At 43.8% G+C, this 23651-nt stretch overlaps 1 protein-coding gene across 3 annotated transcripts in view; it reads left to right on the top strand.

Moving 5' to 3' along the window:
• Positions 1–23651, top strand: part of TRIO (trio Rho guanine nucleotide exchange factor) — a 353227-nt gene that overhangs the window by 120891 nt on the left and 208685 nt on the right. For all 3 annotated transcript variants that reach the window (XM_043601001.1, XM_043601003.1, XM_043601009.1), the window contains exons 2-6: positions 1676–1750; positions 11679–11793; positions 18123–18315; positions 20789–21301; positions 22786–22908. In XM_043601001.1, coding sequence (XP_043456936.1) covers positions 1676–1750; positions 11679–11793; positions 18123–18315; positions 20789–21301; positions 22786–22908 — 1019 coding nt within the window. The remainder of the gene's footprint in view (positions 1–1675; positions 1751–11678; positions 11794–18122; positions 18316–20788; positions 21302–22785; positions 22909–23651) is intronic.

The raw sequence follows: 23651 nt of genomic DNA, 5'->3' as shown, positions 1-23651 counted from the left end.
GTATTCCACGGGCAGGAGAGATTTACTTAATCAAATTACACCATTAATTTAGCCATTCGTTGCTTCTGTGAATGATGTGTCGCAGCTGCTGGATTCTGTTATATTCTTCCCCAAAGTGCTGACTTTGATACTGTTTGCGTGGGCTGTCAGGCTGCAAATTTGGCTGGACTCAAGCTTCGAATACGCCTCCTCTGCAGGGGTCTGCGACCTGAGTCTCAGTCACATACTTTATCTTCAGCCGAGAGCTTTCCTTGGACAAGCGAGGCTCAAGGGAGAGCCAGAAATTTGGGCCAAAATGATAACCAGAACTTGGGGCTCCCCTGCTCCTTACAGCAACTTCTCCCCAGCTACTGGGTCTGCCCTGAGCTGTGTTCTGGTTCTAGTGTTAGCAGCTCCACGTGGCTTAGCCTGGGCCCTGTCCTCAGGCTAAAAGCCCCGGTCAGATGCTCCCCGTGCCATTCCTTTCTTTCCAGGTGGGTCTCCTGCTCTTGGGCACCCTGCAGGGCCTTAAGACAGTTGAGTTGTACAGCTTTCCTCTGTGGCAGGGCTGGTCCCATAGGGGCTGTTCAGACCTGCCACGGTGGAGGCCCTGTTCATTCAGTGAGTGCTTCCCTTGCTCTCATCCCAGGTCTGCGTCTTGTGTTGTGTTACCAAGCTGCCGTTCTGGAGCGTTCCTTGTACTACTGTGGCAAAAACAAGCAGGAAAATAGCGATGGGCCAGTGGTCTTTTATTTTTCCTAGAGACTGCTCAGCCAGAAATGATAGTTACTGGTTTTGATGAGGATGGCCAGCATCCTGAACCTAGATTTCCTCTGTTAGAGACCTCCAGGGGAACTATCCTGAGGCATTATTACGGGAATGAACATTTTTGCCCCAGACTCCCATTTGGGCATTTGCCCTAGTGAGCTGGGCCAGACACATTGGGCTGCATGAATTCCTTTTGCTCAGATGGATGTTGGCTTGGCCTAAATTGCTTGCCGTGTGCTTCTTTTCCATGATACCTCCACTTGCCTTCTGCAATATTGGGCATGGGGAGAGTTGGTTCACACAGAGAAGAGGGCCTTTACAGGTGGCATTGGGCCATTTTACCCCAGTAGCCAGTGACATTCCTCCAGGGGGGGCATGACCCAGAAAGCCTGGAAGGATAGAGCCTAGAGGGAGCTGTGGCCAGTCCCCAGCTATTTATAATTCCTGCTCTTCTCCTTGCCACTGTTTATTTTTAACCACTGTGGGTTCTGATAGGAGGAGACTTTGAGCTCCCCCTACGGGCTTTAGTGTGCACCAGCTGCAGTGTTTAAAACGTGATATTGTTGTTTTATTTGCCAATGTTTACATTAATCTACAGGATTCAAGTGAAGATTTTTGAAATCATCCGGACTGGTTTCATATCCTGTGTTTTTTTGGGACCAGATCTTTATTGCTACAAATGACCTGGAGCCTGTTTGGTACGGGATCCTCTGGGTCTGTGTGCAAATCGTTATTTGCCATTAAAATAGAAGATAATTCTGTGATCAGAGTCTTTCCTTCATAGAATTCAGATCCTTTCAAATGATATTTCTAAAGTTGATTTAATGGGTGTGAATAAAGCTGCTATATTGGGATAGGATAGAATGGGTAAGAAATGAAATGTCACTCAAGCAACCTAGTAATTTGATTTTCTCCTTATGTATTTCAGGGTTTCGAAAAAACGATGAAATGAAAGCTATGGATGTTTTGCCAATTTTAAAGGAAAAAGTTGCATACCTTTCAGGTAAAGTTGAACTTTCTGATCTGTGTTACTGTCCCTTTTGACTGCTTCTGATACAGTATCAGAGTCTGAAATCCTAAACTAACGCCCCTGCCACATGCATGGAAGTGCTGATGTTCCAGTGGATTTTTAACTGCTTTGTTCTTGTAGTATTTTCCTGAGAAGTTAGTGCCAAGAGCATTTTCTTCTAGCTTGTAGGCACACACTATAAGTCAAATAGCATTGGTGATTAAAATATGTTTGTGTCTTCCATTCAGCAAACATTTGGTTGTTTTTCACTTATTCAGTTAAGTAAAACAACTGATTGTTTAGAAGTCCATCGTCTCCCTGAAAGTGATGGGAATATGACCTTATGTGGATGTGTCCTGAATTCTTACCTTGTTTTTTTTTTTTGTCCCCTAGTCCTGGGGTTCCTAGAGCCCATGTTGTGGACCATCAAAGCCCCAGTGATCTCTACCAACCTGGTCCTCCACTTACCTGTAATATTTGTGCTGGGGTTGGGGGTGCCTGGCCCCCTGCAGTGTCGTGACAGTCTAGATCTGTCTCTCAGGCTTTGGAGCATCTGACTTCCTCCACACATAGGGAGTCAGCTGTAGGGCTTTTTTGGGCTGTCTCTTTGGGGGCTCCCTCCTACACGAACAGAAGAGCCATTGCGGACTTGACCTTTTTGGCACAAGTTCATTTGTTGCAAAACCAAGGTTTTCAGATTTTTCTGCTCTGTTACAGCAGGAAGTAAATGTGTGGATTGCCATGTGCTTTTAGACAGTCTTCCTGTATGTGTTTCCCCTGATAATTTTTTATCTTTCTCAAACAGGCATGATATGCTGATCTGAGTCTCCTTTTGAACACATTTTATTTTAAATGTATAATGCTGCCAGCTGCTATTATGTGTTAGGTGTGTCCTTTTGGCATGTGGGACTGGTCTATATTTAGGGTGCAGCTCCCTGTGGTGCTGTTACTAATCACACCTTTATGGCCAGTGGTGTTTCCTGGCACCTCGTAAACACTCTTTGATGATTTGGCTGAAGTGAATCTAATTCAGAATGCATTTGGAAGGTTGATAGAAGTTTGTGAAAAGAAAGACGCTTTAGCTAGTTGAGAATACATGCTACAAGAGAAAACAAAACAAAAGTAGAGAAACCTCTCCTTGCTTATAATACACCAAGTTTTTAAAGTACCCTTCGCTCTTTCCTAATCATTTACCGACAAACTGCATAATGTGGACCCATGCCGCAGTTTGTCAATTCCTGATTTGTAGCTTACAGATGGATTTTAAAGTTAATATAATGAGAAGCCTCTGCTTATAAATAATAGAGGCATCAGTAAGAAGGCTCAAAGCCAGTTCCACATGTTCCTCAGTTCTTTATTTTTAAAGTTGATCTGAGGTGAGAGAGCTTGATTCTTTGGTTAAGCTCCTGGAGACAGGCACGTAAAGAACGGGAGGCTAGGGTTGCTGATTTTTATTTATACTCATTCCTTATTAGGCTCTTAATACAGGATATCTCATTTGATGTTTCCTTTTTTTTTTTTTTCCAACTTTTTTTTTAAAATTTATTTTTGGGACAGAGAGAGACAGATCATGAACGGGGGAGGGGCAGAGAGAGAGGGAGACACAGAATCGGAAACAGGCTCCAGGCTCTGAGCCATCAGCCCAGAGCCTGACGCGGGGCTCGAACTCACGGACCGCGAGATCATGACCTGGCTGAAGTCGGACGCTTAACCGACTGCGCCACCCAGGCGCCCCTGATGTTTCCCTTTTTTAAGGCTTTATTTATTTTGAGAGATAGAGAACAAGCAGGGGGTGGGGCAGGTGTGGAGAGAGAGGGAGAGAGAAGGAGAATCCCAAACAGGCTCCACGCTATCAGTGCAGAGCCCACTGTGGGGCTCGATCCCACAAACGATGAGATCATGACCTGAGCTAGATCAAAGTCAGATGCTTAACCGACTAAGCCACTTAGGTACCCCTCATTTGATGTTGTTGTTGTTGTTGTTTTTATCTAAGTTACTATCAAAGCTGAAACTATTTCCCTTTAAACTAATTGAAGGAATAAAGTCATTTGTCTTTCAGAGTTTATCCTGACTACTCAAACCTTAAATTCTTCAGGGTTAATTAAAATTGGGTCTTTTTAGTGGGGAGGGAAGTTCACTGTAGCAAACTAGTACAGAACTTTAAAAATATTAGAGACGGTAGTCACCAGCTGTGTCAGGGAAATGATTGGTGGGTGCCACCACAATTGTAGAGTATTTCCTACTTTATAACCAGAAATGGCGAGTTATGTTAGCATGATATCATTTGCTGATTTTCTTAGGCTTGCTGTTATTTTGCTTAGGAAGGAAAAATGGAAAAAAAGCACTAACTTAAAAACAAATTTGTTACTTTTGCATGGTGATTTTTTTTTATGTGAAAGGTTGACAGTGAAGGAGTAAACTTCTGAAAAATTTATACCTCTACTCCTGTTTAGTAAAATCTGTTTTATTGAGATATAATCCACATACCATAAAATCTGTCATTTGAACGTATATGATTTGGTGGATTTTAGGGTATTCACAAGGTTGTGAAACCATCACCATGGTCTAATCCCGGAACACTTTGATTACCTCCAAAAGAGCCCCTACCCGGTCCCCATTTCCTCTACTGCTGGGCTCCCAACTGCCAGTCTACTTCTTGCTCTGATCCTGTTTTTAAAAGTATTAGGGGATATTTATTGTGGTGCATTTGTAAAAGCTCTCCATATGAGTAGTTTTTAGTAAATTAAATCTAAATGGAATAACCAGGGCTTTGAAAAAGCAGGCCAAAAGATCAGTGATTCTGGGAGTTACTTATTAGGTCAAAATCTCTAAAAAAAAAAACCCCAAAAAAACAAAAAACCCAGTAGGGATTCTTTGAACTTGAATATTTCTGATCCTCAGTCTCCTCGCCAGCCCTCACTGCACATACGTAAGACAGCAAAGTACTTACCAGCTCCTGCAGACGGTGTGTTAAATGAGGTTAGATGACAAACCTGATTTCATGCTTCAGGTCAGAAGTAGGGGCAATAAAAGAAGTGTTTTATAGTTTATATTTAACATTTTATTTAATGTGTATGTTAATGTATAATATATACCACGTATATGTATACTCAACCACTAATGTGATTCCTATGCCATTGGGGTTTGGACCTCAAAAGAATTCACTGACCACCACCAGAGTTAAGAACACTTTTCCCCCTTTTTATCATAAAACATTTCAGCATCCAAAAGGAGAGAGAATAGTATAATGAATTTCCAAGAATCCATGGGTCACTCATCTATATTCCTTTAAAAAAACCTCAGTACGATTAATGGCTTTAAAAAATGGGCAGTAATTCTTTAATATAAGAAGAGGCCAGGCAATATTCAAATATCCTTGCTTGTCTCACAATTTGTTTTACAGGATATACATTGCAATTGGTTCTTCTGACTGTTTCTCTCAATCTATAGGTTCTTATTCCTTATCCTTGTATTTATCTTATCCCCTGTGTTAATTATTAGGTGAGGAAATGGTGTTTTCCTGTAGAGTTCCCTACATTGTAGCTTTTGCTGGTTGCACCTGTGGGTGGTCAGTTACTATGCTCTCCTTCCCCTGTCTTTTCTGTAAACTAGGAGCTGGGTCTTGAGGCTTGATCAGACCTAGCTTAGATTTTGCAGGAAGAAGGCAAAAATCAAGAATCCTTACTGGGTGGTGGTGGGTAGTCCTACTGGGAGTTGTATTTGTGTGTGGTGCAGGGTGGGGTGGGGGTTGGCTGTTTCTTTTTCTTTGATGTTAAGCATTCATTGATGATCATGGTTTAGAATCTGGTATTTTATTACAGTTCATTATGTAATGCAAAATGGTGACATTCTAATTGCCTCCTTTTTTTTTTTTTTTTTTTTTTTTTTTTGAGAGAGGGAGAGGGAGAGAGCATTCGTGCACCTATAAGCAGGGGAGGGGCCGAGGGAGAGGAAGAGAGAGAATCCTAAGCAGGCTCTACACTCAGTGTGGAGCCCGACTCAGGGCACGATCTTATGACCACAAGATTGTGACCTGAGCCAAAATTGTGAGTTGGGTGCTTAACTGACAGAGCCACCCAGGCACCCCACATCCTTTGTTCTTTATCGGTTTGGATATTCTACAAGAGAAGTGTCCCTTCATCAGTTTCTTGGTTACCCTGAGAACACAGTTAATACAAGAAAAGCAGGAAAAATGATTGATTCTTATCAGTTTTCAGACGAATGTAAAATGACCGTTAGTCATTTCAGACTGATTAAAAAAAAAACCTGTGATTTTTAATATTTGATGTGTTTCAATTACAGTTTTTTTCATCTCTTATGAAGTTAAATTTTTCTCTTCTCTGGGGCACCTAAGTGGCTCTGTTGGTTGAACGTCCAACTTTGGCGTGGGTCATATTCTTGGGGTTGAGTGGGTTACTATCTCTGCTCCCCCCGTGGACACATCCAGGCAATATGTGTATATATATTGTGTGTATATGTATATTTCCTTAATAAGAAAAGATGTCATGACTTTATACTAAAGTTTCTAATCCAAATTTAGGATTACAGGTATCATATGTTTCTTTGATTTTACATTTGTGTCTCCTTTTCTTTATAGTGAAAATCTTAGTGCCTGCCCTCATCAACATAATTGCGTGTTTACATTGTAATGCCGATGTTACTGCTACACTATGAGACCCTGAATGTAATTTGATACTTTTGTTCTTGTTTTATTGTCCTAAGGGTATATGCCCCTGGGAACATACAGTCCTGCTGCTGTGTCATGAAAGCCCGTAGAATATGGGATTGTCTCCGTGCGGCAAGTTACTGCCAACTTGAAACTCCAGATCATTTGTTTCATTTCATTTTACATTTTTAAAGCTTAAAAAAACAACCACCCCGTCTTGCTTCAATGTGCACATCATTCCAGGCTTAAGATCTAAAAAAAGTTCAAGTACACAGAAATGTTTCTCTCCCTGCCTTTTCTACTGTACCTTCCCTCCACCAGAGGAAACCTGTTTTTTGTTTTTGTTTTCTTTAGTTTTTTTTTTTTTGTTTGTTTGTTTGTTTTTCTTACCCTTGTAAAATACAAGCACTTCTTTCTCTCCATCTGTTCTCCCCTCCCCTCCTGGAGGGAAATAGTAATGTAGCCATGCACCATTTTTTCTGCGTGCTGTTTCACTGAACCAGTAGTCTGGAGAAGAGAGACTTAGTACAGACGGGCCACACCCTTTTACAGTTGTATGAACTCTGTTGTTGTGTGTCTGTACCATACTTGGTTCAGTCTGTTGCCTGCTGATAGACATTAGGGTTGCTTTTTTGGAAGAAATTGTTCTGGGGATGGCAAGGTGAACATCATTCACCTTTGCAAGTGAGAGTAGGATTTGATTGGCCAGAGGTTTGCTGTTCCTATTGGACTACTCACCACTGTTCCTCTTGGTTCAGTTTTGCAGAGTTCTACATTTTCTGGAAAGGGAAGGGGGTACCTCCCGTCCATCTTGGGTATTGCGTTGGCATCTGGCACAGTCCCAAGCCATAATGACAGACCAGAGAGCTGGGTATTGCCAGAGGCTTTCCAAGTGCTGCATCCACAGTCCCTGTAGAGTCTTCCTTTGAAATACTCTGTAAACCAGTTTCTAGTTGTCAGGACTTGGCTGCAGGAGGCAAGCATGTGAACGTAGGGGGCTGTGGAGCCAGTGTGGGCCTTGGCTGCTCCTAGAGCGAGGTGGGGGGCAGTGGACACCTCGTGACAGAGTTTGGTTAGTTGATGGCAGACTTAATTCATGGGAGCCACAATTTCTCACAAATCATGCCTTTTCCGAGCTTTCCTTTGTAAAATCTGCTTTTCGTGATCTGCTGTGAGTTAGCCTGCTCCTTGGGGGATGGGGGTGTAAAGAATCCTTTTCACTGGGGATGTAATCCAGAAATTCAAATAAGGACCATACAGAGAGAAATATAGTTGATTCACTGAAATTTACATGATATTCCTCAAAGTAAGTATGCCTTCCTTACAAGAGAAGTTTATTCTAACTGGATGAAAGATGAGTTCCTAATTGATGTAAAGAAGAAGAGGCAACTGTGAATCCAGCTGCTTTTGTGGTCATTCTGGGCCACGCTGCTCCAGAGCCCATGTCCCCTGGAGTGTCACCTTTTAGACAAGAAAATAAGTGTCTCTGGGTTTTAGGAAGTGTCACACAGACACTTGAAGCTATAATGCCGGACTTCCTCAGCCTTCTTTCCCATGTGGACAGGAACCTTAGCATCTGTGTTTCTATAGGAATGTTCATTAGGCACATCTGTTTTTAACTTCCTGATATCCGACAGTAGGTATTTTTAGTTCACTTCGTGTAGAATCCATTCATTCCGCAAATACTGATTTATTGAGTGTACTTTTTGTTCCAGTGTCTTCCTCGGCCTTGAAAGTATATACTGATGTCAGTGAGGGAACAAACAACACCTGCCTCCATAGAGCTTCCATTTAGTCAGCGACACAGACAAACAAAAAGATTGTGTAAACCCCATAGCTTACCACAAGGTGAGAGGTGCCTTACAGAAATAAAATGGAGAACGGGGAGAGGAAGGACAGTTTTTGTAGGAATTGAACATACAACAGTGTCATTAGGAACAAAAACTATACTTTCTTTTTCTCTCTTATTCTGTTTTGTGTGTTTTTTTTTTTTTTTTTTTTTTTTAATTAACACAGCATTTGGATAGGCAATCCTTAACAAGCTGTTCGTTTTTGATTATAGACATGTAGCAATCCAGGGACTGTGACCCATTCATTCTTAGACATCCTGGACATTGGTACGTGCAGGAAATCGTGCAGGAAATGGATTTCCTGCCCTTTGCTTTTCCCTGTAGAAACTAAGGCACTGTGTTTCCCGTCTATAAACTAGGACTGACGTGTCCCACCTGCCTGTCCCTGAGGCTGCAGGTCAACGTCAGATACACACTCGTACATCCGGTAAGTGAAGCTTTGCTGAGTTAGAGCATCATTCTTGTTACTAGTTCAGGAACAAGAACTTTAAAGTTGTAATTCTGCTTCATAACCCAGACAGTGTTCCTGTGGTGTATCTTCTGCATTTGTGACACTGGCACCAGGTTAAATCTTGGAGAGTATAATCCAAACAGGCGTATGTGGCAATGATTTTAAGCCCGTTAGAGGCTTACGGTGCTTCTTTGATACTGTGTTTCATGGGTTCTAAGATTTTTTTTTTTTTTAACTTCTTGGGAGGGGGTGTGGTCAGCAGATGGGTGATTGACATCTGCCTGTCGCTGACACACCACAGATTGGAAGATGCACCCCGATGCAGGGAGGTTAGCAGGTGAAAACAATTATTACTTAAATAGAGAATATGTAGTTTTTACTTCATAAGTGACTTTTGTTGAAGTTTTAAAACTATCCCGGTGAGTTTTCTGAAGCTCTGTTATGGGAAAAGGAAAAAGATAAAGTGAGTATTTTTTTTGCTTTTAAAGTTCAAGTTTGGGTGTAAATAAAGTTTTTTTTTAGGACACAAGTGAGAGCCTAGTTGGGGGATGAGCTTGCTGGCGAGTCTCAGGGGACTCTTCCTTAGTGCTGCCAGCTTGGGGGGAATCTGGATGACAGGTGAAGTAGAACAGAGGCGGTCAGGACTCCTCACACTTGGCATTTACTTCTCAGTGAGCAGAATGGCACTTTCCCACATGAGTGTCTTTGATGGGCGGTTTTGGGTTCAACTTTTGGTGCCCATGGTGGCGCGTATGGCCTTGCTTGCTTTGTGAGATACGATGACCCAGAGGGAGGAGTTGATCATGGGTCACGGTCATCTAGTCTCTCTGCTGAATCAAATATTGTTTTGCATTTAAAAAGTTCAGAATGTTGGTCCAGGAAGATGTTAGATGCTATTCTCTTTACCGAAAGTGGGGTGAATGTTTTCAGCCAAATATCCTAGTACATTTTTAAGAACTCACATTTCTGTATGTGGATCTGCAGTATTTTTGACCAAGGAGATTGATTCTCTTTTGAAAAGTATCAAAGATGTTGGGAGACGAAAAAAAAAAGAAAAAAAATACTGAAGTCGTTGCCTGTCTTATCCTGGGGATAAGCGGTAATCCCCCAAAATACCATTGGCCCTCATTAGTATTACCCTAAAAATACTGTCTGATATTTCAGAAGGTTACTTGGTGATGACATTCTGGCATTTATAACAGTACTGCTTCTTACTTTTAATAGTACCTTTTGTTCATAAAGAAGCTTAGGAACCATCATTCAGTTGTCCTTCTGCACATTTTTGCTACTTTAGAGAGAATTAAAGCTACTAGTGTGAAAAATTTTGTAAGTTCTTGTCAGGGCAAAGTACCCAGATGTGACCATGTGGCATAGCCCCCTTGTCTTTTTTTTTTTTTTTTTTTTTTTTAATTTCACTTGTTTATTTTAAGTAATCTCTACACTAAATGTGGGACTCAAACTCATGACCCCTAGACCAGGAGTTCTGGGCACTTCTGACTGAGCCAGCCAGCACCCCTCCCCCCATCCTTATTGAAGCTTTAGTATCTTTAATTATAAAGCTGGAATGATAAAACCTCTTAATGCGGTCGTCATGATGTTGAAATCCAAGCCCGTATGTTAAGGACTGGAATCCATATGTAGCATGTATCAGTGGCTATGATTTAGTATTGTTCCCATTTAATACTTGAATTACTGGATTTGTAAATAACAACACTTTTCTGGATTGCATGACCAAATAGTACATGTGGATCATTTTAAGTGTTCAGAATCAGAATTGAGTTTCATTATTGTTGAGAGGCACTATTAATCATTCTAGGAAATGGTAAAAACCCAAATTGGTGAAATGTGTTTTTAAAATTCCAACATCTTGTGCTGAACACTTCTTTGGCTTTTCTAAAAAGAAAGAATCTGGCTTTCTGTTGTTAGTGTTTGTTTGCTTGCTTTTTAATTTTACCTCTGCTGATGAAGTAAATAAGATGAGAAAATAATTAACAGTTTCATGTCGTGACTTGAATTTTGAGATCTTACTGCCATTCCTCTGAAGACAGATAGATGACCAGAGCTGTAAAACTAAGGAAGGATCTGCTTGGGAAGGCTAGATTTTCCTTCTCTGTTGTAATTTGTGAAAACAGTGAGAGAAGTAATAAAATATATCTAGAAATTTCACCAAAAATGTTGAGTGATACCAACAGATTTCATTAGGATTTTCAGTGTGTTAATGAGGGCCACACCTGCCTGTCACCCAAGGTTTGTACTTAGTATGTGACATAATTTTTCTAAACACCTTAAGGTAACTTAGTTCTGTTGTGACATTCTCAAATGCCAATCAATCTGTGTGTGTGTGTGTGTGTGTGTGTGTGTGTGGCTTTGTGTGAGAGGTTGGTGAAGCTTGACTGCTGGGGTCAGGTACTGCCCTGGAACGGGGAAGATGCCCTAGATCCCAGATTATAGAAAGTCATCATCCAGGATGATATTTGGAGACCATTCTGTCTCTTTCTTGCAAGACCTACAACCCAGTTTGGTTGAGAGCTGAGCATGCTGGGGAGGGCAGGATGGGGGCAGCTTGGAGGAGAACAAGAGGTGAGGTGTGGGGAGGCGCTGGTTTAAGGTGAATGAAGCACATATGTGTGGAAATGTGTTCCCTGCAGACGTAAAGTTAAAGAAAGCAGGAAGCACGCAGGAAGACAAAGACGGGGCCTTCTGTGATGGCTTCCCAGGTGACAGGCAGCACTCAGACATGTTCTTCTTCAGAATCCTGGGAGGGGATGAAGTAGCCCATCCACGTCTCCACCAAAGCAAGGGCTCTTGCCTTTTGCTCCGTCCTTCCTGGCCACGCAGTTGGTGGAGGGACAGCGTTGCATGAGTGGTTCGGTGACAACGATGGACCTCCGGTGGCATGAAGAGTCCTGTCCTCTCTGTTTCTGTCTAAGTGTGCTCCAAATGTTTGTTTTTCAGGTGGCAGAGATAAACGTGGAGGTCCCATTTTAACATTTCCAGCCCGCAGCAATCATGATAGAATACGACAGGAGGACCTCAGGAGACTGATTTCGTATCTAGCCTGTATCCCTAGGTAAGTTCTGTGTGGTTCGTGGTTACTCAGTGTTGCCACCGTCCCAAGACATGTGACTTGAATTCCAAGCAGACGAAACAGTATAGAACTAAAATCATGGTCTTTCTCCCTTTTTATTTTAAAGACTCTGTTTTGTTTTGTTTTGTTTTTTTAACATTTGTTTTTGAGAGAGAGCACAAGCAGAGGAGGGGCAAAGAGAGAGGGGGACAGAGGATCTGAAGCGGGCTCTGCACTGACAGCAATGAGCCCCGTGTGGGGCTTGAACTCACGAGCTGTGAGACGATGCATGACCTGAGCTGAGGTTGGATGCTCGGCTGACTGGGCCACCTAGGCGCCCCTTGATCTTTCTCCTTATTTCCATTTTGTGACCATTCTGTCCTGTATACAGCACTTCTGGGTGTGGAGATGAGAAGCATGTGTCTTGCTTGAAGAGCTTCGTGTGGAGGTGATGGAGTTGGGACGCCCACGAGGCTGGGATTAGGATGTGGTGCTGGAGGTGGACGGTCATCGGTGAATCTGGTACCAGCACGCAGTGCGCTGTAAGACCAGAAATGGAATGCTGTTTCTAAAAATGTGTTTGTCTTCAGGCTCAGCTTCAGGGCTTTTTTTTTTTTCTTTTTTCAAAGTGAATTTATTTATTTTGAGAGAGGGAGAGAGTGAGTGTGTGTGAACGGAGGAGGGGCAGGGAGAAAGAGAATCCCACGCAGGATCCACGCTATCAGCATGGAGCCTGATGCGGGGCTCGAACTCATGAACCGTGAGATCATGACCTGAGCCGAAATCCAGAGCCAGATGCTTAACTGACTGAGCTACCCAGGTACCTGTGAGCTTCAGTTTCTTAAAAGTATTCTCTTGATTTTGTGGCATGATGTTTGGTGGGGCTTTAAAAATCTTTACCAGGTGATATGCCACGTTTGGGAATCCCCATTCAGTTGGAGACCCCATTAGTGATAGGGTGGTTTAGTGTGGATTCTGAAGAACACTAAGAACAGGCAAAGCTGTATTTTCCAGGTGATTTTTTTTTGGAAAAAGAATACCGCTGTGATATAGTCCAGGGATTTAGGCATGTCTGCAGAAAAGAGATTGCATGTGTTTGGGTTGGAGGGGTGTTTCCCTGTGAGGAAAAGGAAAGGCATGTGCTAAAAGGGGCATAATCAGCGTGCTGGAATACGAGGAGGCCAAACGAGGACGTGTGGAGGAGAACTCGGTCATTATATAGGCTACAGTAGACAGTCACGTTAATGAACGTGTTATGCAAGAGAATGATGAGAGCTGGTCAGTAGCAGCGTTAATGGGTTCTCGAAGGTGGAGGTGACTGTCATGGATCTGCCACAGCACGTGGGTTGGGACACTCCTGGCCTATTTAGGTTGACACCAACAAAGGAAGACAGCAGTGCCCATTTGTAACCCATCCTTGCTGTGGCTGAGGGAAGTCAGCTTTTGCTGTTGACAGTCTGGCCTGCTGAGGAAGTTGGTGGGTTTTCCTGTTTGGGCATCCTTTATGAGACAGCAGTCACTTTGCATCATCAAGGACAAAGTGATGTATGGAAGAGCTCACTCTTTCCTCCTACTCTGGTATTTTCTTGGGCTGTTGAACTGTTGACACCGTGAGTTAGAAAGGGGTTTAGAAGTTTTGGTCTACTCGCTATCATTTATAAATAGCACTTACAGTTGACGAGCACCGTTTATAGAGTTCTTCTGTGTGCTCGGTACTGGACTCATGGTGGAAGAAGAAACAAATTCAGAGGATGGTGTAAAAAATAAATCTCTGCCAACCAAAGTGATACTCATCACATAGTATAATAAGAAAGCTGAATTTGGCATATATCCAGCTTAGTTTTGAAAACATTAACATAGTGGAATGGCTGTGTGTAACTTTGGCAACTTGCTATCTGGTTTTAAAATCTGTGTCGATTGTAAATATTAAAATTGGTTTTATTTCACTGACATTGTAAAAAAAAAAAAATTGATCCACGTGTATTTTGGATCATCTGCCTGACCCACCTAAACCTACCAAACTTGGTCGTGGAAAATTGTGAGCGTATACAAAAGTAGTGAGAATAGTGTAGCGAGCTCCAGCTTCAGTGATGATCAGATTTTGTCAGTCTTGTTTTTCTCTGACCCCCCCCCCCCAGAATATTTTATAAAAAACCCCAAGAATCCTGTCATTTCACTTACAGATACTGAAGCGTATTGAAGGGTGAACCTTCTGCTGTTGAGCACAGTCACTTTGTTTCATTGCCTGGGTTTGCTTTTGTATTTATGATTCCCAGTGACAGGAAACATCCTTTGCCTGACTTGGTAAATGATGAGATGAGTGGGATGAACGTGTAAATGACCCATTTCTCAAGTGATAGTGGGCAAATTTCACAGTGGTCCAAATAGAGAAAGGAGACAAAAAAATGAGTCCTCTGTGCCCCTTGCGTGGGTCTACCCGGACCAGACATGAGCTGCTCTGTCTCCCTGGAGTGCTGGGTAGCAGGAACATTGTTCTGGTTTAGCCAAACAGGAGCGTCCATAAAACCACTCTCAGACTAACGGTGTGCAGACTTTTTCCACTGGTGGGTTTGCTTGCGTTTAACTCTGATTATCTGTTGCTATAGTTTCAGAGTGGCGTGAATCATTCTGGGGGTCGTGAGACTTCTTTTACCTGTCCGTTACTCCTGGTGGTTTCTGGGATGTGAAGGTAGCTACCTTTTGCTGTCCCTCAAGCTGGGCAGTCTCAGGGCCCTGCATTCCCGGATGTGGAGAAGTGTGCCATCCAAACAGCACGGGCAGCAGAGTCGGACCAGCTGTGACGTGTCCCAAGCACATTACTTTCATCAGTTTTCTGATGTACAGAATGTGGTAGTAACGTGGGATCATTGTGAGTAATGACTGAGGATACTTAACGTCCGTGCCCAGGGCAACACCTGACACAGGGTCGCTACCTCAGAAACAGTCCGATAATCTCCATCATCTCTACACGCTCTTCCGTTTTCCTTCCTTTGTTTTTCGTTTGGATGTGTGCTCTAGAGCTGGGTTATCTTGTTTTTCTTCTGCACGTGCCTCTTAAAAGGTGGCCCTCGAAGATCAACACGAAGTGAGCTGAGCAGTGCTGAGGAGTTTGAGGATTACTTGGGTCACCTTCTCTGCCCTTCCTCCCTTTTTTTTTTTTTTAAAGCAATTGAAGTAATAGAGTAAATGTCATGGAATTAGTTTGCAAGGAAATTTTCTATTAACTGTGTGTAGGAGAAACAAGTCTCACTAGAAATTCTTGCTGGTGTAATTGGGATTCCCACAAAGTGATGAGAATAACCTCAGTCTTGGTACATCTCTAGGTGTTTATTGCTCTTATTGTTTGAAATACATGCAACTAATTATGTTCTAGATCGTCTTACCTTCTTTAGAATGATTTATAGTGGCTCCATGGATAAATCACCTCAACTCTCTTGTAACTGGTGAAGTAATGTGAAGACTTTTGACCGATTCATTCATGAACATTCACATAAAAAGCTACTTTCTTCGTCTAGAAACTGAAGAGCGTTTCTCTCTTTCAGAGACCAGCATTGAGAAGGGACCTTACTTGTATCTAAAATTGCCTTATCTCACAGATAAAATGAGGCTCTTAGGTGAAACTGCTGAAGTAACTGGTTGACGGCCGCACTTTCCCCTGAGCGCTGTCTTCCGGGAAGGGCCGCGTGGACCCCTTCCCTTGCACACAGCTGCCCGCATTGCTTAGCTGCTCATAAATACACCTGGGTTTGGGAGCCTGCAAATCTTCCTTTCTTTTTTTCCTTTTTTTTTTTTTCCTCTCCATGTTTGTTTGTTTTGAGAGAGAAGAGAGAACGAGTGGGGGAGAGGCAGAGAGAGAGGGAGAGAGAGAATTCCAGGCAGGCTCTTCACTGGAGACGTGGAGTCCGATGCGGGGCTCGATCTCAGGAACCGTGAGATCATGACCTGAGCCAAGAACAAGAGTCAGATGTTCAACTGACTGAGCCATCCGGGTGCTCCACAAGTCACTGCTTTCTTAATAAGGACTGGCTTGTAACTGAGTAAAGAGACAGATTGTAAGGATGTGCACTCCCAGCCCAGTTCACGTGCTGTTTTCATTACTTGAAAAGCCACTGTGTGGTTGGTTTGATTGTGGAGGAGGGTGGATAGTGAGTCCTTTTGTAAACTGGGCCAGCTCAAGTACCTTCTGGCTGTGGTGTTCCCTGACTTGTTCCTGTCGTTGAGCCTGGAGTTATTCCGGATTCCCTTTCAGCCCCTTTCAAGCGGAGGGTGCGGTTTTCTGTGCACGCTGCGTAGCGCTCTGTGAGGAGAGGCACAGGCTGCCGGAGAACTGGCCCTGATGTGGTGAGGGCTGATGCCTCGAGTGCAGCCCGGCAGACGGCACCCACTGAGGCCCGAAGGGCCCGGCTGCACTGCACAGTCGCCCTCCTTTGTTGTGTGGCTGCAGGTAGAGCGTCCGCAGTGGGATGTCCCGCTGGGGCAGGCTCCCTCTGCTCAGGCCGAGCCCGAAGAAGTCCGGAATGCTCCCGGTGACTTGGGAGATTTTGGGAGACATTTCTGGAAGCCCCGTTTGCTTCTAGGATTTGTGAAGGAGGCCTGTGCTGTTCTCTCGTTTGTGGCCTGGGACCTACTTGAGACAGGGAGACATGATACCAGGAGGGTCGTGTGAGCCGAGTGTTAACTCATTAGGAGTTTTTATTTACGTGCAGTTGTAGACAGAAGTGCATCAAAGCATTCCTAGCAGTTTCCACCTCTGAGTGAGAAGCTAGGCCGCTGATCACCCTTGTCATCTCTTGGTGGATTTCCACACCATGTTTCTGGGGCCTGTGCCACCACCCACGCAGGGTCTGTCTCCACAGACTGTTTGGAATGTTTTGTGACACGCCTGTTACATGGATGTAGCTGTGACAGGAACTTTGCATCTGTGAAATTGGGAACAACGGCTACTCTGATGCATCAGGATAAGGAAAGGAATGGTGTCTGTGCGCACGCGTTCATGTGGGGAGGGGGAGGGGAAGGTAGAGGATGAACTTATGCAGTAGAACATGAAACTGGTTTTTTTGTTTGTTTGTTTGAGAGAGAGCGCAAGCAGGGGAGAGGGGCAGAGGGCGAGAGAGAGTGTGAAGCAGGCTCCACGCTCAGCATGGAGCCCGACTCGGGGCTCGATCCCACGACCCTGGGATCATGACCTGAACCAGTATCAAGAGTCAGACGCCCAGCCGCCTGAGCCACCCAGGCAGCCCAGCAATTGGTTTTAGTTTTGACTTAATTTATTTTCGCTTTTTAACTTCACGTAAATGGTAGCAATTAGTTCTCTTGAGTTTTAATTTATGAACTGTAACTGTATGAATTTATAACTGTAAATGGTTACTAGTTTCTCAGGTGATTACCCGAGACAGGGAAATGTCAGGTGTCTTTCCTGTAGGCCCGTACGTTCACGTTGGGTGAAAACCCAAGTTAGTCACTGCGCAGTTGGGGTCGTAGGTGTGATTCCAGGTGACCTCAGCGGCGGTCACGATCTGGCTCATGTCTGACCGCGATCAGCCGCCTGCACGGACTGCATGTGTCCACCACAAGACAGCTAGGATGACGGCCCTTCCGCAAGGGTGAGCCTGCTCCGAAGTCTCTGGAGAGCTTCCGCATGAACACCGGAGTTCTCACCGAGTGTGACTGAGGATTTGTAACCTATCTTCAGGGGCGATTTAACTCTGGATATTCTTTATTACAGAAGTGCATTACGTATATTTCCCATGTACCCAGGGGTTGAGATTTAATAGAACTACTAATAATTATGAGCAACTGGCTTTTTTGTTTGTTTAAACTTGCCAGAATGCGGAGGGGAGTGCTGAGGGCTGGTGTGTCACTGCTGCAACCCGGTGAAAAAGACAAATAAGTCTCAGTATCACCATGAAAATCTGTTTACCACCAAAACCCCACCAGAAGGGTGCCAAGGACCCTCAGGGAACCTCCGAGATAGCTCAGAGGCCTGAGCCAGTGAAAGGGGACAAAATGGGACATTGGAAAGTTCCAGTGCACTGGGATGGGTGGTTTCCGTACCTGGGAGGCTCTTGCGACTGCTGTTCTTTGATCTGTGACCTTTCCCACCTGGGCTCTGTGTACCTGTCAGGGGTCTGTCCCCACTGGTGCTCACCAGGGACCTTTGCTGTAATAGTTACTAGACAATGGGTGCGATCACTTAATACACAAAAGACGAGAAATTCCCTCCCCACCAGCCCACCTGACTGTACGGAGCCCCACAGACAGGAGTCAGCCTCACCTGGTGGGACTCAGAGAAAGGGTCGCGTGGCTTAAACCTATTTTTTCTTTCTCTCTAGTGAAGAAGTCTGCAAGCGAGGATTCACGGTGATCGTGGACATGCGTGGGTCCAAGTGGGACTCCATTAAGCCTCTTCTGAAGATACTGCAGGAGTCCTTTCCCTGTTGCATCCATGTTGCCCTGATAATCAAGCCAGACAACTTTTGGCAGAAACAGAGGACTAATTTTGGCAGTTCTAAATTTGAATTTGAGGTAACTTCCATGTGTAGCCAGACCAATTAAACCAATAGGTGTGGTTTCTTGAAAGTGCACTTTTCCTCCTCATTTTAGGTATCAGATTTTTAAAGCCACATATTAAATGGGAGCTGCACATCTTGTTACATGTGGCATTAGTTATTGCGTAAAACAACAAAAATGGGTTCGTTTATCCCGTTATCCTACTGGATTATTTTTCCCGAGGGAGATACAGGCTCCAGTCCTCTTGGTTTTGGGTGGTGGGGCTGCTGAGGTACAGGGTGTGTAGCATAGGACAAGGTTCCCTTTTCGCCTGATAAAATAGCTTTACCTTCCAGTCCTGGTGGCTCTGTGTGGCCTCAGATTCATTATCTTTGCCTCCGTCTTAGAAATAAGGGAACATCGTGGAGACATTCCCAGCTTCACATGTCCGGAAGAAACGGAGTTTTTACCTTGTCCTTGCTAAATGGACAGAATGATCTGTTAGGTATTTTATATATCAGCTCTCTCATTTATGAGAAGGGAGATAGTCCTCTAAAAATGACTCCGAGTGCCAAATTCAACCGCACATAAGGTCGCGGTCTCCCAGACGGTGCACAAAACAAAAGCCTCAGCCTGCTGCTAACTTAACTTCCCTTCCCATTGACACCTCTCCTTCAGCTACCAAGGCTCTGACAAGGCTTTGGTGCAGTTCGTGTAATGAAATGGTTACGGGAAGAAAGTATTCTGGCCAGCTTGAAAATTGATTCATGCCCTGTTCTGTAATAGAGTGTTTTCTAATAAGATGTAATAATTTTTGGTTGAATAGATTGCTTCTCTTAGCACCTTTGCCCAGACAGTAGGTTTTAGTGATGTATTCATGTGTGTCGACAAGGTAAACAACAACAATAGTATTAAGCACATCACACAGTATTAATTCTCAAGCTTTATGTTACCTGTTAACTTCTCAAAGTGTTTTCACATGGGTATTACTTACATTTTAAAATCTTCTTCCGTGGTACCGATTTTCAATCTGATATCTGAGTTTAGTTTTAATTTGAAACTACATTCAAGAAATTTAGGTAAAAGATGAAACCAGTAAGCCCTTATTTTCACACGGTAAAGAGTGATTTTGGATGACAGTTGATTGGGTCTTATTATTTTCTTAACACAGAATTTAAAGCGGGTTGTCTTTAATTACACACGTTTTAAGCAGAAATAACGGTTCAGCAATAGAATGCGTGCACGTTTTTGCTGGTCTAATTTTGATCTCTCCTTCTGGGCCTTTAAAGTTACCTGTACCAGCTTTTCTACTGAGCTTATTGTCTCTACATTGTTACCAGCCTCGGCCTCTCTCTGTGAAGTGATTAGATCCGTGGGTGTTATTAAAAGTCTGAGCAAATGAGACAGGAATGAACCTACAGTCAATTGCAGGCCAGCACGCTGGGCTGGGAGCAGCCCGTCTTTCTAGCTCAGTTTGTTGCTCTTTGCAGGTTCTCATGCCAGCCATCCTGGAGTCGATGCACTCCTAAGTCTCTCTAAGGCTGGAGGTGACAGAGGTGGGGCTAAACCAGCCTTTCTCTGTTTTGTTTTTTGCTTCTAGGCCACAAATCTTTTTTTCCTTTCACTTTGTCTTTGCATTTCATGACTCCTCTCCCACTCCCTGTGTTTCCCTTGAGGCACGGTATTGGTAGTAACCCTGCAGCAGCATGTGGTATAGGTTGGGTGAGGTTAATCTGATTTTTGCTTAGATTGTAAAGGATGAAAACTTCGTCACTGTTAGATTGGAAAGTACAACGCTTATACTAAGAACTGTGGCAGATCATTGAAATGAATGAAACTCTCCCTCTGTCTTTAGCTTTGTGACAGGAGTTTCCGCCCCCTTTCTGGCTACTTCTGTATATTCTGTAAAATTTAAAAAAGCCATTCATATCCCAGCATCCACCATGTGATGGGAGGTGAAGTTAGGACAGGGTGAGTGGTAATGGTGGTCCGGTGGGAGCGCTGTTTATCATTTAATGACCAGCTCACAAATCATTGTCCTGAGAGGGAGGACAGTAGGTTGATGGTAGATAGGAGGGGGCCTCTACGGTGCTTTCTGTTGGGAGTGAGGTGGTAGAGTGGTGTGCATGAGAAAGAGTGCATTGATGAAGTAAAATTGGTAAATCCTCTGCACTGTTTTGCAATTTAAGACATTTCCTGGTAATCGTGCCTAAGATAGTGGGTTAATTTCCACATTCTTGGAAAGAAATCCAGGCTCTTTAGCTCTCCTGAAATACATATCCTGTAATTTTAGGAGTTCTGACTAACGTGTTGCTCTACCAGATTTATCTTTCACTGACTATACTGGTAATGTTTCTTTCATCTACATTTATTTTTTATGGGGCCAGAACAAGGTATGTTTTCTATAGATTAAGTTTGAAAATCTCTGAGTAAGTATTGCAGGTTGCATTATGATAAGGCCACGTAGACTTGGTTCATCTTCTCATACATGATTTTTTTTCCTCTTAAGACAAATATGGTCTCTTTAGAAGGCCTTACCAAAGTAGTTGATCCTTCTCAGCTCACCCCCGAGTTTGATGGCTGCTTGGAGTACAACCATGAAGAATGGATTGAAATCAGAGTTGCTTTTGAAGACTACATTAGCAATGCGACCCACATGCTGTCTCGGCTGGAGGAACTTCAGGACATCCTAGCCAAGAAGGAATTGCCTCAGGATTTAGAGGGGGCTCGGAATATGATCGAGGAGCATTCGCAGCTGAAGAAGAAGGTGATTAAAGCCCCCATAGAAGACTTGGATTTAGAGGGACAGAAGCTGCTGCAGAGGATTCAGAGCAGTGACAGCTTTCCCAAAAAGAACTCCGGCTCGGGCAACGCGGACCTGCAGAGCCTCCTACCCAAGGTGTCTGCCATGTTGGACCGGCTGCACTCAACTCGGCAGCACCTGCATCAGATGTGGCACGTGAGGAAGCTGAAGCTGGACCAGTGCTTTCAGCTGAGGCTGTTTGAACAGGATGCCGAGAAGGTAAAGGAGCAGGGAGAGGGAAGCTAAAATGAGGCCTGGAGGGGGAGGCCTCCCGGCTCACTGGGGCCGGCAGCCAGGGCCGCCTTGGTCGGGAGAAAGGGCCAAGGAAGGGTAAGCCACTCTCACAGCGTTGTTTCAGAACTCGCCAAGTGTCACTTCAGGCATCCGCCCTAAGTCTGCCTCCCTGTTTTCCTCCTTGGCCGGGCCAGTGCTATTTTAGGAACTCTGAGTTATTAATTACTGGCAGTTTGCTTTAGGATAACCGTAGGATGAATGAGAATGGTATCTTGAGTTAAAAGAGTGAACATTTTATAGAATTATGTTATTGAAAGTGATAATTGTGTACGTGTTTTGCTAATAACTGCTCTTCACTCCTCTCTAGGTAGTGACAGAACACCGTTCAGATCTATCACTGAGTATGTTTTTAAAATAAAAGATGAATAATGTGTTAAAAATAATGGCTTCTGGGAAATATGGGCAGTGATTACTGACGGTCTCCTTTTATTCTTGTGCTGCAGACAAAATAACCCGTCCAAGCAAATGTTTGTGTTACAGGCTCAGTCTTAGCAATGTGGAAACACTTATTTATAGGACTGTGTTGTAAGCCATGAATATGAGTAAATTGATCTCTCTTAATTTGAGCCCATTGAATTTTTTTCACGGACAGGAGAATATTTTTAAAGCAAAAACCAAAAACAAAAAAAACGGTATCACAAACCTTTGTTTTAGACAGTGACAAGCCACTACCATTGTTTGGCAAGCTTTTAATATATCTGTCAATGTACTTCTGTTTAAAGAAGTGCCTTGTCAAAGATGCTAGAAAATCTTCCTTTCAATTACTAGAAAAACAGGTGACTGTCTGGGATTCTGGTTCAAGTCATGATACCAGGACTAATTGATAGTTACTCCTTTTTCCTTAAAGGTTTTCCTTGCAAACAGCATAATTGTCATCCTTTTCCAGGTAGTATCTGTATTGACCCTTGAGAGGGATGTCATCATTAAATTTTTTTCCCCAGTCCTTTTTATTTTTATGACAGATTTCATTGTTTGCATTTGCACAGCTTTTAAAATACTGTTTGCACTAAAGCACATATGATTTGTAGTCACTGGAATTGCTGTCAGTAATCTGTGGGCATCGCAAAACTGGTCCACATACCTGTAAGTCCCTAATTTCACCCAACAGGTCTTTAATTGAAGAGCAGTGCTTTCATCAGCCTGAGGGATTTGAATACCTCCTTAAAGAGTAGCATCTGCTCCTTACATGTTCGTCAAAGGAACGCAGTAGACATAAGATTTTCTCATAGACCCTGCAGGTTCGGAACTGCTTACTTTGTAGAAGTCAAGGATCTTTTGGACCCAAATCCCCGAGAGGTTATCAGAGGAATGACACTGCCCTTGATTGCCTTGGTCCTGCTCCTGGGCCTGTGCCAGTCGCTTCTCTTCTGGAGTGATTTCAGGTTTTTTTTTTTTTTCCATTCTGGTAGATGTTTGACTGGATCACACACAACAAGGGCCTGTTTCTGAACAGCTACACCGAGATTGGGACCAGCCATCCTCACGCAATGGAGCTCCAGACACAGCACAACCACTTTGCCATGAACTGTATGGTAAGACGCTGTCAGAGCAGACGTAGCTTGTGTGTGCGAGTATTTTAGCAGACGGGCGGTGTTTACACAGATGGTGTCCCAGTGCACTGCCAGGAGGCCGTGCGGGGCCTTTGGAGCTACCGATTCGGTGGTCGCAGCTGACCTCCAGGTGTGGGAAGTTCTCAATGTTGGTGGTATCCACGGCGTTTTTTAAGTTTTAAACGAGCAAAAATGTGAAAACAAGCAAACAAACCGGTAAAACTCAAACCGGTTACTTGGCCGGTTCAACATGGATGATTTTGATGCTAGCTCGTGTGCTGTCCCTCTTAGGAGCCTACAGGGGCCCCAGAAAGGCTCCTCAGTGACCACGTGACTCTCCCGAGAGCCACTGTCACTGTGCTGGCTGCCCTTCCCGAAGAAGAAGTAAGCCAGCCTGCCTGCTGTCTGCCTCGGGGTGCACTCCAGTTCTCCTGAAACGTGACGTTTCCTTCCAAGCTGAACTGAAGTAGTGGGGTCCGGACATGAGCCGTGCCTGGAGCTCCCTGGCTCTGTTTGGGGTTGATGCCCCCGATTCCCGTGGCCTGTCGTGACCAGATGGGGGGTTGTTGTAGGACTATTAAGCAAAACAGCAGAAGACCAATGAATTTTAAGTAGCACTTTTGTTACATTTTTGGAGTTACTATAACGAAAATATTCTATATTCTATAGAATATATTCTATAGCATATATATTCTATATCCTATAGCATATATGTTCTTTCTATA

Source organism: Prionailurus bengalensis, chromosome A1 (assembly GCF_016509475.1).
Source record: "Prionailurus bengalensis isolate Pbe53 chromosome A1, Fcat_Pben_1.1_paternal_pri, whole genome shotgun sequence".
In the NCBI taxonomy this organism is placed as follows: Eukaryota; Metazoa; Chordata; class Mammalia; order Carnivora; family Felidae; genus Prionailurus; species Prionailurus bengalensis.
This window is presented reverse-complemented; position numbering and strand designations above follow the sequence as displayed.